This window comes from Papilio xuthus, unplaced genomic scaffold (genome assembly GCF_000836235.2).
Source record: "Papilio xuthus unplaced genomic scaffold, Pxut_1.1 DF826945.1, whole genome shotgun sequence".
In the NCBI taxonomy this organism is placed as follows: Eukaryota; Metazoa; Arthropoda; class Insecta; order Lepidoptera; family Papilionidae; genus Papilio; species Papilio xuthus.
In genome coordinates, this window is record NW_013531704.1 from 5,384,191 (window position 1) to 5,402,196 (window position 18,006).

The 18,006-nt window shown below is 31.5% G+C and overlaps 4 protein-coding genes and 1 non-coding gene across 7 annotated transcripts; 3 read left to right on the forward strand and 2 right to left on the reverse strand.

Moving 5' to 3' along the window:
- The first annotated feature begins 1,717 nt into the window (after window positions 1-1,717).
- On the forward strand, window positions 1,718-5,659 carry LOC106121010 (protein FAM195A). The gene is made up of 5 exons (XM_013316482.1): window positions 1,718-1,853; window positions 1,944-2,028; window positions 2,229-2,338; window positions 3,400-3,456; window positions 4,118-5,659. The coding sequence occupies exons 1-5, from the start codon at window positions 1,802-1,804 to the stop codon at window positions 4,258-4,260; spliced, it is 447 nt and encodes a 148-aa protein (XP_013171936.1). The 5' UTR covers window positions 1,718-1,801; the 3' UTR covers window positions 4,261-5,659.
- A 1,697-nt stretch (window positions 5,660-7,356) lies between these two features.
- Window positions 7,357-9,307, forward strand: LOC106121138 (uncharacterized). The gene is made up of 6 exons (XM_013316646.1): window positions 7,357-7,469; window positions 7,646-7,850; window positions 8,045-8,123; window positions 8,291-8,492; window positions 8,922-9,071; window positions 9,167-9,307. The coding sequence occupies exons 1-6, from the start codon at window positions 7,398-7,400 to the stop codon at window positions 9,254-9,256; spliced, it is 798 nt and encodes a 265-aa protein (XP_013172100.1). The 5' UTR covers window positions 7,357-7,397; the 3' UTR covers window positions 9,257-9,307.
- Window positions 9,308-9,406: 99 nt separating this feature from the next.
- On the reverse strand, window positions 9,407-12,907 carry LOC106121555 (uncharacterized). The gene is made up of 5 exons (XM_013317266.1): window positions 12,315-12,907; window positions 10,983-11,957; window positions 10,587-10,778; window positions 10,200-10,380; window positions 9,407-10,035 (listed from the first exon to the last, which is right to left on the reverse strand). The coding sequence occupies exons 1-5, from the start codon at window positions 12,501-12,503 to the stop codon at window positions 9,884-9,886; spliced, it is 1,689 nt and encodes a 562-aa protein (XP_013172720.1). The 5' UTR covers window positions 12,504-12,907; the 3' UTR covers window positions 9,407-9,883.
- A 112-nt stretch (window positions 12,908-13,019) lies between these two features.
- On the reverse strand, window positions 13,020-17,266 carry LOC106121090 (mpv17-like protein). Of its 3 annotated transcripts, none has more exons than XM_013316585.1 (6): window positions 17,072-17,266; window positions 16,477-16,537; window positions 15,240-15,391; window positions 14,525-14,610; window positions 13,580-13,692; window positions 13,020-13,356 (listed from the first exon to the last, which is right to left on the reverse strand). In XM_013316585.1, exons 3-6 carry the CDS (start codon window positions 15,369-15,371, stop codon window positions 13,136-13,138), a joined length of 552 nt encoding a protein of 183 aa, XP_013172039.1. In that variant the 5' UTR covers window positions 15,372-15,391; window positions 16,477-16,537; window positions 17,072-17,266; the 3' UTR covers window positions 13,020-13,135. The 3 variants fall into 3 exon arrangements, with proteins under 3 accessions (XP_013172039.1, XP_013172041.1, XP_013172042.1); XM_013316587.1 differs by having other exon boundaries at window positions 16,477-16,548; XM_013316588.1 differs by lacking the exon at window positions 16,477-16,537.
- TRNAL-AAG (transfer RNA leucine (anticodon AAG)) lies at window positions 14,870-14,951 on the forward strand. Its single transcript has one exon. It is a non-coding gene; the product is annotated as a tRNA-Leu (tRNA).
- Window positions 17,267-18,006: the final 740 nt, after the last annotated feature.

Here is an 18,006-nt window from a genome sequence, read left to right on the forward strand (position 1 = left end):
CACCAAGCATAACTATATCGAGAATAGATTACTATCATTTAAAGATGTACCAGTTCTGTTTTTCTGTCCCAGGTAGTTAAGGTTTTTCGCAAATGTGTATTTATGAACGACCTATCATTTTGAGTTCCGGTTTAACCGAATATTTTTCCCCGTAGTATAAATAAAATTCAGCCACACATCTTAAATCATTGTCTACAAATATGCACAAAAAAAAGTGCAAAAGAAAACTTAGATTGTACATACATATGAGAATAATCTGTTCAAAGTCCAAATGGTGTTAACTTACATCGCTTTATTACAATGTATTTTAAATTGCCAATGTCAGCAAATATTTTAGTACTCAGCTTTTTATTTTAAAAACTTATGATGCTAACAATAAACATTCATATTAAGAATACTACAGTTGTCTATCTTACGTTCTAAAATTATAAATGCGAATGTTTAGATGGATGGACGGATGTTTGTTTGAAGGTATCTCCTAAACAGCTGAACAGATCTCCATGAAATTATATATATATATAGGACATAGTCTGGAAGAACATAAAGGCGGACGGAGTCTCGGACAACAGCTAGTATACTATATTTTCTGCTAGTTGCACGATTTTAAGGCGCTCGGCTGTTATTTTGTAGCAATCGTGTCCGTATCAGTGAAAAAAACAGCTTCTATGGAGTCGGATCGGTCGGATCTTAGCATATGTTTGTGACGGCGGGAAATAACATCACACTTATCACCAACAGCAAAAATTCCAATCATTGTTGTAATTATATTTACTTGTTTTTGTACAAAAATATTTGCAATTTAGTCATAATTTTACATTCTTCTTTTGTTTTTATCGCGGTATTAATATCAATTCTATGTTTACTTATCACACATGTGGCAAAAACGCAATAAAGTGGTTATTATTTATCAGTTATAAGCAACAGCGTGCATAAAATTATAAGTAACAAAGAATAATAAAAAATGTCAATATTGTAAAGGTTCTTTACACGATTGACACAATACTACGCTATTAATAAAATAATAGTGTCTTCGATATTTATGTATATTTGTGGCGTTTTTCAAAGTCGAGTTCGCAAAACTACGTTTGTATACGGTAATTCTTTTAATTCCATGCTGACGACGTCTGGGTCAACCGCTAGTTATAAATAAAAATATCCTTTATATTACTTTCCATAAAAATGTTATATCATTGAGCTAAATTAAAATTTATTTATTTAAAAATAAGTTTCATAAAAATGGTTTTTCTTTTTTTAATTAGTTTCCGTAAACATCGATATGTGGGGTTGTCATTGTGAAGTAGTAGAAAAAATGTAAACAAAATTAAATTCTCATTGTTTCATAATTTCGAATAAGCATGTATAATACTACTATTGACTATTGTTACATAATGAGTTTACTAGGATGAGTAAAAGATAGCGATCTATTATAAATTGTAAGTGTATTGTAATGGATACGTGCATCGCCACCTATGATTTTCGCTAGGTCTAGGGGGGCGGGGGCAGTTAACGTTAATATGGTCTTATTCGAAGTAGTTTTATTATATTATATTTATATTTATTTTACATTTTTCAATTGTCTAGGGAGGGCGAAAACATTTTTTTTTCTAACCAAATTCGATGTCGGTTCGAGAAATCGATTTCGATACCTCTGTTGAATTTCAATGACAACTCCAGCATATGTCAATATGTCACTGTCAGTCGATGATAATATAAGTCATGTCAACCGCAATTGGCAACACTGACATTTAGATACAAGTACGGTCTAAGTGCAATACTTTATTTTTTTGTGTAAAATTCTAAAATGTATACTGTCTCGAAAGGACCTAGCAAGATTGTAGCAAAAACAAGAAGAGGTAATAGTATAGACAGAATTTTCAAAATGGTATTTGTAAGTATCGGCTAATCATAACCAATTAGCTAATTTACTAAATCTTGGTTCACAGGTCTATCACAAAATTTAGAAAGACTAGACAGCCGCAAAGACCACAACAGAAGGTCTTCAGAATCAGACAATGGAGATATTATTAAGTACGTATTATTTTTTGTGTATGATGCAATATATTCAGATATAAGATTTCATCACAGCCTTTACATAACCTCCTTGAGATCGTACCTTATTAGATCCTCGCGGTATAAAACTTGCATATATTATTCTATGAAATATTTCAAAAGTATAATATTGTTTTTATGAGTAATTGCTGTAGTTAGTTATTATATTTTTTTTACAGCATGCCCAAACCAGTATTCCATTCCAATGGTAAAAAGACAGTACATCAGAGAATACAGCATCATGTTATAACTCCGCAGCATGAAGAAATAATTAGATATATCAGTGAAAGTAAGTTATATTATTTTGAATTTACATATATGTAGTCAGGCAAAGTCACTTTCATGAGTAATTTTCAAAGAGTCGAGAATTTATTATTCATTTAATTTTCACTCATAACCATGTCTTATTTTGCTGAGACTTTTTGTGAACACTCAAACCTCTGCGACAAACCAAGCGAGAGTTATTATCCAGTCCTGACAGATACCTCTATAAGTGAGACATTAGAGAGATATCTCTATGAGCAAGGATATTATTGTGTCCCTTATACTCATGCTTATCCTGGTTCGACTGTATACATTACAACTGTGGGCTTCCGCTGCTCAATCACTTTGTTATAATAATATGTTTTTGTAAAGGTGCTTTGGCAGTAGAGTCCTTTCTTAACGTTTTTTTCATAACTTACAATAGACTAAAAAAGAGATGGAAATACACTTTGATTTGTATTTTTTTTTAAATCAACTTTTTTCTTCCTTGTTGCCAAGCATGAAATAAAATGTAGTATGTAAATTACATTATTTATCTTATTTTAATTTTCTTACATACAAACTATCTACATGAAAAAATTATACAGAAATTATTCGTGATAAATAGAAGTATCATTAATTTTGTACAACAAAAAATTTCTAAATTAAAACTTTATGTAACTTAACAAGCTAGATTGTTAGTGTACTTGAATCTCAAGAACTAATATTTGCATTAAAAAAACACATTTATCTGCTGTATCTATTTATTTTTACTACTTTTTAAATCACTCATGACATAACTTTTAGAACATAATGGAGGAATATCCTCTATCTATGCCTTCCCTCCTCTGTCACCTTAAGCCTTAAAACCTTGAGCACAAACCTCAACATGAGTGACATAAGGCTAGGGAGACGATGCACGCATCTCCAATTGCCAATGTCTATAGTTGGCCATGGTTCCTCTATTATGGTGACTTCAAGTGGCCCATTGCTACCATGCCATGGCCATTGCCACTGTAATAATAAAGAAAAATAATAACTGGACAGATACATTGATGCCAGATACATATGCCAAAAAAATAAATAAGTTTTATTTTAATTTTTCAGCATGGACACAAACAGCTAATGGTGATAGTGAACCATCAACGCCTACAAGTACAATAGGTAAGAAATTAATCAAATATATCATAATTACTTAACAAAAATTCAATGCGAAACTGGTTTTAAGTAATCAATGAATTAAAATTCCAAATACAGTTAAAATTTTATTGCCTTCCTTTTCAGTGGGCCGAGGTAAATACTTTTTATACACAATTCTTTAACCCTTATGTTCATTTTGTATGCCATATGTACAACTTTATAAAAATATAGGAACACTATAAAATAATTTTCAACTTAGTTTTATTACATACAAGACGTTTTTTAGGTTTTCTTCAAAAAAAGAAATCTTGCCACAATAAAGGTTAAAAACATTTCATTTCAAAGGCGAAAAATTTAAGATCCTTTTTCAATTTTGTGATTTAAATTTATCAATGTCAATACTTGAGAGTTTTTCTGATAATTTGTAAAATTTTTTAAAAATAATTCAAGTTTTTTTTAGTTTTAAAATATATTTGTGTAATTAATGCATTGTTTATTTTTTATATATATTCATTAATCAATTATATAACTTCAATTTAGGAATTTTGAAACTGATCTTTTTGTACATATGAAGGAACCAGTTTACTTACTTGATTGACTTGTGTAACCACCAGAGCCTTTTTAATAATTTGATGAATATAAAAGCCCTAAGATGAGTTAAAATTCTGATTTTTTCTTATTATAGGTTCGGGTAGTTCATCACCAGCCCCAGAGAATCTTTACTATCAAGACGAGGCACCAAGTGCAGTACTACACGACTTCAAGCCTTTTGACCTTGAAACGTGGTGGGGCAAGCGACTCTTCCAGAACATCACCAGCTCACTCTGAGATCCACTCATTATCACACCAAGAACGGGAACATGAAATTATACCATAGCAGTAAGTCACAATCAATTGCAGTTTACTAAATTTTATAAATATAATATAAATAAAATATATTTTTTATGATACCATTTTTGCAATTACAAATATCATCGCTTATTTTAATGTTTAACAGATTTAAAATGCATTTGATATTTACAAAGACCATATTTAAAAGACATTTTAGTATTAGTTGAGTGTTATACTCTAAGAGCTAGTATAAAAATATCTGTTGAACTTTTTAATATCAAATTAAGTGGCTGGTTTCCACGATACTTTGTATTTGTGGGGAGCAATATAAATAACTTTCCTGAAGACGTGTTTTTTTACGAACTACAAACAGTACAACTCTGGCTTTGCTCTTGTACTATGAATATGATACTTGTGTATAAACTTGTTGATTATAGTTTTGTGAAATATTTTCATCATTAGTAAGTTTTTATTTAAAACAAAAATGTATTTAGACTTTTTATTGAGATTTTTTAGATACCAAAGTAATTTCAATAGAAATTTGTTATCAATACGTTAGCATTTTATTTAGCTTTTTAAATTTAGTAAGCTACAGTTGATTGTGGATCTCAGTAGAATACACCTTATGTAAGACGTAATATCCAAGCTCAATATTATAGTCCTGCATATTTGCTCTTAACCAATATTCTCTCAGATTATTCTTTATTTAACACTGGCCGTTTAAAAAATAATTTAAAAATGCTTTGACGCCTGTTAAAAATTATTACTTTCATGAACTGGCAGCTTATTATTTTAGACATTTAAAAAGAAAAGTAATTCAGAGATATGAGTGTTTCTTGTTGGCTCGCAATAATTTATTCATTTGATTTACTAAGTCGGCCGGAATGGGATACATTTGCCCTTGGGCCGAGTCCAAGGAAAATTGAAATACAAATAGATTTTTAATGATTGTTTCCTCCTCTCCCCCCACCCCCCGTTCCCTTAAAGAATCCAAAAAATTTAAATACGACTTAAACTGCTATAAATAAGGCCATATTAATAAAATCCCCTACACCTGGTCTGGAGTCCATGATTGGAAGTCTATCTTGTGAACCGGTCCCATATTTCTTTTATTTCTTAGAATTTTATCACAAAATAGTTTTTTTTATTGCAATGTTAGTAACCAATATGTTTTTACCAAAGAATTGGTATAATTTATTAAATAATTTCGAACGTCAGATATACCAAAAAGGGCAGGTATACACGAACTGCTTTAAGTCCGTGTATATCGGCCTTAAATGTGTTGTTTGTTGTTATCATGTTTTAATGTCATGCAATAGTTAATTTTGAATGTTTATTTATGCTTTGTTGTGATCAAAAATTTATTGTTTTTATCTATTTTATGTTATTATGATTCTGTTATGGAAACAATTTAAATGTGCATATAATTTTTTTTTTTACATTTTTTAAAACAATATTACATTAAATCCACTCTACAAAACTGTTAACTCTATAAAAATGGAATAATATTTAAATGTTGTTAAAAAAAGAAATTTAATGATTTCTATTCAAAAATGATCTGATTTTCGCTCACGAACAAATGATAGAAAAGATCTACAAAATCAATACCTTTATGAAAACATTAAAAATATCAACATTAAATGCTTTCTTTGTTTACAACATTTAACATGGGTTTCTGAAACCAAAATCTTCGCTTAAACATACTGTTATATCTACTTAGTTTTTTAAATTGTAACTCAACAGTTCAAGCCTTAGTGACCTGAATTTTGAGTCAGTTCCGAGTCTTACACACGTCTTGGGTTGCCAGGTCGCCAAACCTAATAGCCGGACAGACCAACCAGTTTGGCATTACATTATTGATGATGTGTCAGTATTATTAGGTACTATAAAAAAGCCGGACAACACAGACACCGTTTATCTTGACCGGACACACAATCAAAAAGCTTATGTCTGACTTTATCCGGACGCCTGGCAACGTTACACACGTCTAGTATCTAAGAATTTTAAATGATTGTCGAATAAAATGTAATTCACTTGTTAAATAAAATGCAAATTCGTAACAAAGCAATATTAAATATAAGCCTTATATATGTTATATGTATGTATTAATTTTCAGATATAAAATTTTCGTTCCTAAAAAAAACATGTTGATAATTGCATATTGTTATAACAAATTTTTACAATTGTTATATTTACAATGTTAAATGTTAGCTTTTTAAATATAATTGGATGTCGTAATAAAATGTTTTTAGAAAGCTTCAATGCCTGAATTGTGAACAATGTCTTCCATAATATTAAATCTTTGGAATATTGGTTTTGTTAATTGATTTATTTTCAGTAAATCGAAATCACAAATATTTTTCAGCTTTAAAAATTTGAGAGTATAAAATAATATTTAAGGTTGCATATCGCTTACAATGCGATTGTACACGCTGTATTTTGTATAAGGGAATTAAGGTATGATAGGTTTTTAATTCCTTTTAGATGATAAAATTATGTAGTGAAATTGGAGCAGGTAGAATATTTTTAGACTGATTTAGTTGTTAAAAGATATGCTTTTTGTTGTAGTTGAATAAACAATCTGACAATGTTTATAGATGGTTTTATTTCCTTTTATATTTTGACACACTTTGGGTTGACTTGCGCTACTCTTTGTTTCTTTAACCATGGGTTTCTGATGCCAAAATCAATGTATAAAATATATAGTCCACCATGTCTTTAATCTTTGACAAAACAGAGATAATATGTTTTAAATGGGGATTTTGGTCTCAAAAACACGGTCTAAGAGAATTGCCAGAAGAACCGACAACCGAGATTGACCTATGATCTGGTCAAGGTCGCGGGAGTGTTCTAGATGAGGGCAGCACTGGACCTTTCACTAAAGCGATCTTTCGTGGAGGCCTATGCCTAGTAGTGGGCGTCATATGACTGAAAAGAAGTTTAACAGTCCATATATGTCATGAGATTCTATTTTTTTTAATGTAATAAAACAAAACCTCTGCAGATGGGATTTAACACTGGTTGGTTTGTATCAGTTGACATTATTAAAAAAAGTAATGTCAAAAATTGACATTGACCAATTGTGACGCAGTGATAGCATTGTAAAATTTAGTTTTTTTTATCAATAAATTAAAATGGATCGATATGTTGTTACAAATGATTGCATACCAGAAATTGTACATCATTCCAAAATAAATGAAAACTCCGTAAGTATTCGTAACTTAGTTATTGTTTTTATCTGAAAATATTAATAAAAAGCATTATTACATAGAAACTTATTTGGTTAATTAAGCATTCCTTTAGAGTGTAATTATCTCATACTAAGGGTATCCCTTAGTGTTTCCTCTCGGTTTTATATCTTCACATGTATGTCCCATATCAGGCTCAATTTTTCCGACGTAAAAATTTCTTGAACGGTTTACAAAACGCCCTCAACATTTTAAACGGGCTCGAGCGTTGTCTGCAAAAGACTGGCAAGTACGAGAAGAAGTTGTTAAAATGCAAGTCGTCTCACTCGCACACACATAATAACGATTGGTGGGAGAGTGAACCGTCCGAGGGCAAGGAAACAAAAATTTCTAACACTGGTGAGTAACATATTTATAAAGATCAAGAAAAATTACATCAAACAGATTCTTTATGCTCTTAGATTTGACTATTCATACTACTTCATTTCTCTAGACTGTGATTAAAACCCTCGAAAGAATAAAGTTTCTTTGAGTTGGTATATTAACATATGCTTCTTATTTAGACTGACATGTTATTGTTCTCTTTTATAAAGACAAAACCACATCGTCTAGAAACCAAGTTGACTTGGCGGAATCCTGGTCTACTATGAGCATTGTGTGCCTTCAATATCAGTAAGTTAATATAAACTCCTAATAAAGTTTCGGTTTTTTTAAACCATTTTTCCACTACACGTCAAGCCGTGCTTCTATTTCTAAGACTAGTCGTGGCCGCGCTTGTGGAAATGGTACATACATTCTCAATGAATAAGTTAGTCAGATAAGTATCTTGTTTTAATAAGATATGAAGAATTATCGAAACGTTACGAGGCGTTACTTCAAGCGTACGATGAGCGGTGTAGTGCGTTGAGTGAACGAGAGAGGGCGGTGACGCGGCTGCAGGGACGCACGGACAGGATGCGCGCGCAACTTGTACACGCGCACCAAGCACTGCTCTCTGTTGGCGACAAATATCTTATGCTGCGAGGGAAGAAAATGATGCAAGTAAGACGGAACTTAGTTTTTTTTATATAGGGAGCAAAAGCTGATTGCTTAATATTGAATGAACATCCGCAACATCAATTTATTTCCGGCCTTTAAGGACGAAAGCATATTCCATGCAGGACTCTGACTGTAATTAATTAAATACCGGTAAGGATCAGCCACATCGCGGCTTTGTAAAGTATATACGACATAGACATGACCGTTAAATTTCCATTTTGTAGTCTTCTGCAATTAAAACGCTCAATATAATTTATATATAGGGTCTTCAAAACAAGTAAAGAATGACTTCTATGTTTAGAATATTTGTAAGTAATGTTATTTCATAGTAAATTATGCTATACTTTAAAATAAAAATAGTTTTTAGTACATTCTAAAATCTTCCCAACTGTAATACACGTTCAAAATCGTACATTTTTCAATACAAAACAGAAAAAGTGGTATGAAGAAAGATTAGAAGCTCTGAAGCGTTTACTGCAGGAAATAACATTTGAAGCGGAACGCGCTGAATTTGAACTGAACAGTCAAACGCAAGAATCTGTGGAGTCGGAAGATGTTGACACATCTTTACTTGTTTCAGAGGTATTCTGTACGAATTTATATTTAACTAGCTGTCGCCAGCTAACACTGATATTAAGACTAACTGTAATACTAAACAATAAAGTGCTTTCTTTCAGATTAGTCGCTGTAATTCTCTGTTTTTAGAGAATCTTCGTTTGAAAACAGATTTGGAATGCGTTTCCACACAACATAACGATACTTATTAGATTTTTTTACATAGATTTTAGAATATTTAGTTCTTATTCATATTAAGAAGATTTAGGAATATTATTACGTTTCATTTATTCTATTAAGTTTATTTAATTAAAATAATTTTATTATAACAAAAAGAATATTGATTTATTTAATTATTTTAAAGTGTTATGTTACATTCAGTATTGCCACTATGTGCGTTTTATAAATATATATTTAACTGTTATTGTCGAGAATTTGGCAGACTCCATACCTTAACCAAAACAATAGTTTTTATTATTCAATAACAGACTGCTAAAAGTTTTCAGATAGACTTTGTTTTAAGCTTATTCTCTTCATAAGTCTTTTCAAAATGTGTTTACTTTATAAGTAGCTTGGAACCACGGTAAGGTTCAAAATCTCAATAAACGATGCAATGGCCAACGTAACATTGGCTTTACTATATGAAACTGAACACTTCGAAAGAAAATTAAAAAGAAATAAACATATAAATAATTTATTTAATAGCTTACATACTTTATTATTACAAAACTTATAGTAAAAAGCTAACGTAATACAAACACACAATTCTAATTAGCCCACATTTTATTGACAAGCTAAAGCTTGTCAATTTAAGATATACTTTTGATATTATATACTATTTATTTAACATATAACTCGTGCATTTGTTTAATCTCATCCACCATGCCGTTAAGTATCAAGGATAGTTGTTCCGATGTCGGCACTATATTTGCGTCAGCCATCGCGGAGAATCGCAGAACTCCACCGTAGCAAAGAGCTGATATGCCGAGGCCTATGTAACAAGACATAAACATTTTTATTACAAGAAACAAAATTAATGAAAAAATTGTGGTATTAGCAATAAATTATACGTTCGTTTTTTTAACACATTTTCCTTGATTTTTCATGTTTGTTTTGACACAATTACTAACAAAGCAGATATCCTTAAGAACTTACCAGTACTCCCTTTATTTGGTATGAAGAAAATTAAACTTTTTATTGAGTTTCCACCGCAAATACTTATAGAGTCTGGTCCGGGCATGTTACTAAATACTAACGTGGCTTGGCTACTTTTGAATATAGGCCGTAAAATCTGTTTCGGTAAAAGGTAACAGACTTTTAGAAAATAATGGTTTACCTGAAAAGCATAACTTAAGTCACAAATATACAAAAAAAACTATTTGAAAAAGTTTGATTCTTTCATTCAAATGGATTAAAATATTGCTAGTTTCACAATTATGGAGTTTAACTTAATATTCAACAACAATCATGATTATTATAACACCTTTCCCAGTAATTTTCACAATAAAAGGACCTCCCTGTCATTTTAAACGTGTTACTTACGGTGGGATCTACACTTTTACGAACGATATTGCATCGTCTTTTTATTTCTCTAATTTGCCTTTTCTCTTTGGTTGGTAGATCGAGGATTGTTACTGTAAAGTTGTTTTTAAACTGCAATTCATTTTGTTTAAAATGTTCCGGCAATCTGATGGGCAAAATTACCGCTACATCTTCAGGCATGTATTCCATAGTCTGTTGAATGAAAAACAAGTTATTTTCGATAGCTTAAATTTGTGTTATTAGAAACTATTAGCTGTCGCCCTCAACTCCCTCTGCGGAGAATTAAAAATAATATGTATGCCAAATTTTATCAAGATCCGTTCAGCCGTTTTGGAGATACCTTCAAACAAACATCCATCCATCTAAACATTCGCATTTATAATATGAGTAAGATACCTTGGAGAAAAAATTTCGTAAGCCGCTAGACAGTGATGTTGCCAAAATATCAGAGAAATTTAAATCTCTTTTACAATGTTTTATTTCTTTGATCATCTGAAATAAATCTTCATCGGGATCTGTCCATTTAAATATCTTTTTTCCAACCAAAGGAGGACCATGTAGAGAATGTTTATCGGGTTTTCTTAGTATTCCATCAACGAAACATATTGGCATTGCGAACAACTGTCTTACTTTATCGAATAAAGATGTTGATGTATCAATAGGTATGTAGTTACTGGGCATGGAGAATTTTTCATCATTTTTAACATCGTCTGCAAGTGTTTTGCAAAGAAACTCAATCAATGCAACACCGTCACCAACGGCATGATGAATTCTAAATAATATACCATAGTTACTTCTCTCTCCTTTGCTATTTTCTATTCTTTGTTCAGTTACAAGGATTTGAAATAAACCTGTATCGTTAAAAGGTAACGGCAAGCAAGATACTTCTGTCATCGCGTCTTCTATATCTTCTTTTGAAATAGCACCTTTCTTGTTTCCAATATTAAGTACTTTTACGTATTCATTTAAATCAATTTCGGAATAATTTCTCCAATAGTACCATCCGTATTTTTCATTTCGTCTATAAAATAACTTGTTACAGCTCTTATTAGTAATAACGATGTTAAGTTTCTGTTTTATTCTTGCGACTAAACTATCTGACGTATTGGTTTCAATGATTCCTAACACGTTTATAACACATCTAGAGTCATCGTCTTCTAAACTCCAGAAAACATCAAAACCATCGAGAAATGCAGCAAAGTTAACATCATTCGCTTTTATAATATAATAACACGTTATTTTGTAAAGTAACGATATTAAGGTGAAAGAAATTATGATCGGGGAAGTTAGTACCAGAAGCGCTAAAACTAAAGCTCTCTGGATTATTTTATGTTTTGTGAATTTCTGTAATGTCGCTTCTATTTGTAATCCCTGCAACATAAATTTGAAATATTAATTAAATTTACCATTGAGGTTGGATGGAATGAGTAAACTCTTTTTTGAATAGTTCAAACATACTTATGTCGGTCTATTCTAAACAATTTTTGGATAGACACCAGTCTTCTCATTTATGGGAGAGAGCTCGATATTTTAATTATTATCAGATGCAGCAGCCAGTAGGAAGCTACAATACTTACCGTGGGCTTCTGAGGGCAAAATCTCTGTATGAAACATATCATCTCTGTCATTATCCTTGACAAAACAGAGATATCAATATGTTTTTGTCAAACGGGATTTTGTCTCCAGAAACCCAAGGTTACATAACTGCAAGCACACGACAATTCTTACCTCGACGTTTATTGCTATGTACACCAACACCGCAATTAAAACTCCAACGATAAGGGCTAAATCTGACGTATTGTCTACAATGCGAGAGTTAGCCAAAGTAACGTTAGAATGGAGAAAATCACCAGCCACATTTTCTAACAAATTAGCTGAAGTGTGACATGAACAGACTTTGCTATCATTAGGAAACATATTTGTCTGTCTCACAGACAACCTAAGAACAAACTGAAGGAACAACGCACAGGGCTCCGAGTTATATCCGCGAAACCTTATTTCTATATAATCTTTTCTTATGTTTTAATCTAATTAACCAGATGTTCAAAAGGCCTTCTATAATTAAACAAAGGATATATTTAGTCGCATAACGAGTAAGCTGGACAAATGCGCTAATTTGATACCTTTTAAGGTTATTACTTTCTTTCTACTTATAATACTGTAACATTGTTAACATTACTAGTAGCTTTCTATGACTTCGTTTGCGTTGTATGATTAACAGGTACAGGATTTAAAAAAAAGAACCTGCAAAATTCTTGACCAACGCCGTTACTCGTCTTTTACCAATTATGTGTCTTCTAAATTTGTACCTAACGATATCACTCAAGATATTAAAAAAAAAACAGATTTTATATTGAAATGTAATTAAATTTACATTACATTGTTACTTATATAATAATTAAATGCTTACAACTATTAAAACAATTTTAATAACAAATTTTCCTTAAATCCAAATTCAAATCCGAGTCTATTCTATTTGTTCATTTATTGTAATCTGTGGAGATGGCAGATAATCTTATGGTTGATATAGAGTTTTTTGCTTGACGTACTCATGCAGTCTTCTCGGTCTTCTGCCGTTTGATGAAGCACAAAACATTGATCCAAATAAAAGACGCTGAGGCTACATACACGACACGCAAATGTGTTGGGACGAAAAAGAAGTTGATCGTCTGTCCGGGTATCCAGAAGGCCTGGTTAGCGATGAATGTTTTCCAATACTTCGCCTTTATTTCTTCAAAGATATCCTCTTTTCTTTCGACAATACCCATTACTGAAAGGTTAATAAAAGAATCAATTGATAGGGATATTGCTAATTAGTTTAGATACTAATAAAAGATAAGGTTTATATATAATTATTTCAGGAATAGTTTTATGCAAAGGAAGACCTTAACGAGAAGACATCAAAGTCGAGAATCGAGGTTTAAAGTTAGGTTATATATATTGAATCGTTTTTTAAGACAACACAAAATTTATCTTTGTATAAAACACCTTACATATATAAAACGCGGCGAGAAGTATTGGTGTCATGACAAACTGATCAGTCATCACTTTGGTGGCCACCATCTTCACTGCTGTGCCTGGAAATTTTCTATCCAGGAATTTATACCTAAAAAAATAATGGATTTTTATGTATATTTCGTTGGACATCTTTGTATGTTGAGGCATGATGAATCCTATTTAAAAGACAATGTTTTTTAAAGAGAAAAAAGACAAAGCAGTGGATCGCCTTATATTAATTCGAGAAAAAGTACTGTAGTATACAAACTTTATGGTGACTCGCGATTTTGACAGTGCAGATGTCAGATTACTTGTGGAGCTTACTCTAACCTAAAATTTATTTGTTCGTATCTCATGCAAAATTGCGAGCCTCCATATAGTTTTATAATCTCTAGTAGCTTGTATTCATATTACCAGGATGTAAATCGCGGACGAATGAATTGTGACGACGGACGTTCGTCGAAGCGCGACATGTGCGCACTTTTTATGTAAATCATTATTGTTTAGCATTAACACAATTGTTGCACGTAAATCAAACTAAAATGGGAGCAAATTTCACTCGATAGATTGTTGCTAATGGATATTTACAATTTGCAATAACTGCGATTTTTTCTACGAGCGTGTGTGACTTTTGACTACTACAATGCATTGAGAATTAATTACGAATAACGCAGTTTAGGGTAAAACACTAGTATTACTTTATAAAGTGTAACATAAAAATTACTTAAATACCTTAATTATTATACAACTAGCTGTCGCCCGCGACTCCGTCCGCGTGGAATGAAAAAAAACTTAATTGGTTCCCGGCAATTATTCGAATTTTTCTCACCAAGACCAAGATAAGATAAATCCGTTCAGCCGTTCTCGAGTTTTAGCCAGACTAACGAACAACAATTAATTTTTATATATGAGAAGATTATAAAAACCAATAATTTACATACCAAAAGTATAGTGTTGGTGCGTACACACAACTGCCAACCGTCACAATCCGGGCCGCAGCCGCAAAATCCAGCGGCGGTTTTTCTGGCTAAAATAAATTTTAATAATTTAAATTAATGAAAATATAACACATATATAATTTAATACAACTAAAAAAAAATAATCAGACGAATCAAAATGGTAAAGTTTCAGATTTTTGTTTTTTTTTTTTTTTAAAAACGGCAAAATTAATAAATAAATTCTTTAACTCAGATATATTAATCGTTTTTGAAATTTGTTTGAAAAAAATAAAATGGACAATAAAAATAATGTGATCGTATCCTGAAATTTCAATAATAATAGTCACGGGTAGCGTGGCCGAGCGGTCTAAGGCGCTGGTTTAAGGCACCAGTCTCTTCGGAGGCGTGGGTTCGAATCCCACCGCTGCCAACAACTTTTTTAATTAATAAAACGTTATTAAATTCTTTTTTTTTATTCGTAAAAATGTTAATGTAAATAATTATACTATGCATTTCAAATAAAAATGTTTACATCAGTCTGTCATAAATGCCTAAAAGAGACATTTTGTGATTGGAGCTATGACGTCACAATATCGTGTAATATGCACTTTCTTATTTACAAAGTACTATAAGTGATGATTGTATCTTTTGTTTACATTGTTTAAATATCAATTTGAAACACATTATACCTATGAATTGATTACAATCGCTTACTTACCGAATATATCTTGTTGAACGTCTGCTGTGAGAGCTCCGCGGCAGTGTAAAATGTGGCATATGTTATAGTGTTCGTGATGAGTGGTCGCTGGCGCAGCGATTGCCGCCACCAACCCGCCAGCTTCGACATCATCGGTGTACAATGAATTGTCTCTAATAACAAGCAACCTTATATATTTCAAGGTGGGAGAAGACCAAAGAAAGTATGGATGGATTGTGTTAAAGAGGATATTCGTAAGAAGTGGGTGTATTCTGATATGACGGCTAACAGAAATGATAAAGGAGCAGTACATATAGTACCTACAATTCGTTGGGATAAAGACAGATTGATAATGAACAAGACACCTATTATAAAGTAGCAATTCACCCCAGTTCAATCGTCATGTGTGGTATAATGAACACAGTATGTCTCCCTCTCTTGACATCCTCAGCTCTAATGTAGTGATATCACCTTCATTTTCTGGTATCGTGCAAGAATATGTTTATAATGAAGAAAGAAAGAAAGAAAAGTTTTTATTATAGGTAATACAGATTAAACCAAGAAACAATAACTAACATAATAAAATTACACATAACTAAGAAATTAAATTAGACTTAAGTTACCATTTATGGTTAATTTGGATAATCTAGTGATGGCCACACTAGGCAATGCCTGTATCGTGGGCACCGATATTCAGATAGGTATATAATATTCAGTCCACAAAATTACAACAACCCACACTCACGACATCTTAGTATTTAACAATTATCAGTTACTCCGGTATACATATAATAAAAAACAAAATTTAAGTTAATGAAAAGAAAAACAACTTAAGTTAAAATATATAATATAAATGTGTATGTACGGATATATAAATTGATAAGATATAAATATGTTAAAGGATCTAGGATTGTATCTTCAAAAGATGATGAAATGATATGGCATGTTTCGATATAAAACCAGCCAGTGTTATAATAAACCAAATGTATATTCAAATAAAAAAAAAATTTAAGAATAAACAGTAAATCAGAATGACGCAAATTGAAATTTGCATAGGATTTTAAAGCCCAAATATATTCCGTGAAAAAGCGAAGTTTTCTAATGACATGCATATTTTACCAGAAATTAACCAGAATTTAATCAAACAACACCGATATCTATTGACTTCAAACTATTAGGTATTTTTTTGTTAATTAACCAAAATTGTATCGAGGGCTAAACCATTTAAATATATAAACACTTTTAAAGTAAACTTAACTATTTTGTTGAAAACACGAGTGAGTGTCCCGCACTGTCCCGTACTACTGCACCCGCGCGATCTGTCAATTGACTTCAATAGAATAATTTATAAGGTCGAGTGTCATACGCATAGTATACAAAATATATCCGGCCAGTGATAGACCACACGTCATAGTGACAGTTTTTTTAAGGTGACCAATAGCCAGGTACCTAATGCGTTGGGTACCTTTTATGGATAAAGAAGGGGACGCATAAGAACAAGATATTTCCCCTTTCTAAACGTCTTCTCCCTTACCCGTATTCTACGGGAATGCATTGTTCATATCCAAGCTACGGTTTTGAGATTAAAAACGATTTATGAAATGAGTGGTGTTCATCGAACAACCATTTTACTTTAATCTTATCTTACTAATATTACTTCTAACTAATATTATGAACGCGAATGTTTGGATGGATGGATGGATGTTTGCTCGAAGGTATCTGCAGAACAGCTGCATGGATATCGCTGACATTTGGCATAGATTTAGAACATAACATGGAGAATATATAGGCTACTTAATTTACCTCTATTTACAAATAATTTATAAATTTAACTCATTTAAATCATTACTTACATATTTCACGTAACACAAAACGACACATAAAGTAAACGGTTCGCGGGAAACTGTATAACAATGAGGTATTGATAAGAAGCACGATTCATATCAACAGTCAGTGCTTCTGATAACACGTTTAGGAAGCACCGACGCGTCAACTTATTCAATAATTCTTATCTTTATGCACTGTCATAGGGTTGTCGACATTTGTATCGTCAACCAACTCTATTTAAATTCTATTAATAATATTTTTGTGTACGAAAAATATGTCCATGTTGACAAATGTGTAAATAATTTTCTTTTATCCGAATCAATGATTACAGCCGAAAAAGTTCCAATATGAAATATATTTTGATGGGTTTTGTATCAGAGAAATAATTACTTGGAAAATATAAAAATATTATATAATATTTATTCTAACTTGTTATTGTAAAATGTTAAGTCATTTAAAAAAAACATCAATATAATTGTAAAGCAGTCTCAAAAAGTCTCCCTCTCACTGGAGATGTATCGAGTATTCGCAATGAAACACTGGTTTATCTTGGTGCGAGTCAACTTTAATTAAATTCGATCGGCAAGTCGATAACTATACCAAATCAATCAATATCGTGATCTAGTAATATGTTCCGCCATCTATTGATATGATAATGTAAATTAAATTGACATAACATTTGACAATAATTGTATTTTAGTGAGCGAAATACGCGGAAAAAAATTATTTAAAAATTTTATCAAAGTCATTTTTATTATTTTATTGGAAAAAAGTGGCAACCCTATCTGTGATTTAGATATTTAATCATATTCGTATCGTCAATTTTCTTAATAGTAATACTCGTTATACAGTTCGAATACACATATGAAGCCAATGATCAGACATATTTTTACGTTTCACGTAGTATGAGCGTCGATTGAATATTATTGCATATTTTAAATATACTTTGTCGTATAGTGGA

Coding starts and splice junctions, on each gene's coding strand:
- LOC106121090 (XM_013316588.1), bottom strand. CDS start 15,371: ATGATGTCGAAGCTGGCGGGTTGGTGGCGGCAATCGCTGCGCCAGCGA. Junction 14,611..15,239: donor CGTTCAACAAGATATATTCG/GTAAGTAAGCGA, acceptor AATTTATTTTAG/CCAGAAAAACCGCCGCTGGA. Junction 13,357..13,579: donor TCTCGCCGCGTTTTATATAT/GTAAGGTGTTTT, acceptor TTAACCTTTCAG/TAATGGGTATTGTCGAAAGA.
- LOC106121138 (XM_013316646.1), top strand. CDS start 7,398: ATGGATCGATATGTTGTTACAAATGATTGCATACCAGAAATTGTACAT. Junction 8,124..8,290: donor ATTGTGTGCCTTCAATATCA/GTAAGTTAATAT, acceptor TGTTTTAATAAG/ATATGAAGAATTATCGAAAC. Junction 9,072..9,166: donor CATCTTTACTTGTTTCAGAG/GTATTCTGTACG, acceptor GCTTTCTTTCAG/ATTAGTCGCTGTAATTCTCT.
- LOC106121555 (XM_013317266.1), bottom strand. CDS start 12,503: ATGTTTCCTAATGATAGCAAAGTCTGTTCATGTCACACTTCAGCTAAT. Junction 10,779..10,982: donor TACGAAATTTTTTCTCCAAG/GTATCTTACTCA, acceptor TTCATTCAACAG/ACTATGGAATACATGCCTGA. Junction 10,036..10,199: donor ACCAAATAAAGGGAGTACTG/GTAAGTTCTTAA, acceptor CTTGTTACATAG/GCCTCGGCATATCAGCTCTT.
- LOC106121010 (XM_013316482.1), top strand. CDS start 1,802: ATGTATACTGTCTCGAAAGGACCTAGCAAGATTGTAGCAAAAACAAGA. Junction 2,029..2,228: donor GACAATGGAGATATTATTAA/GTACGTATTATT, acceptor TTTTTTTTACAG/CATGCCCAAACCAGTATTCC. Junction 3,457..4,117: donor AACGCCTACAAGTACAATAG/GTAAGAAATTAA, acceptor TTCTTATTATAG/GTTCGGGTAGTTCATCACCA.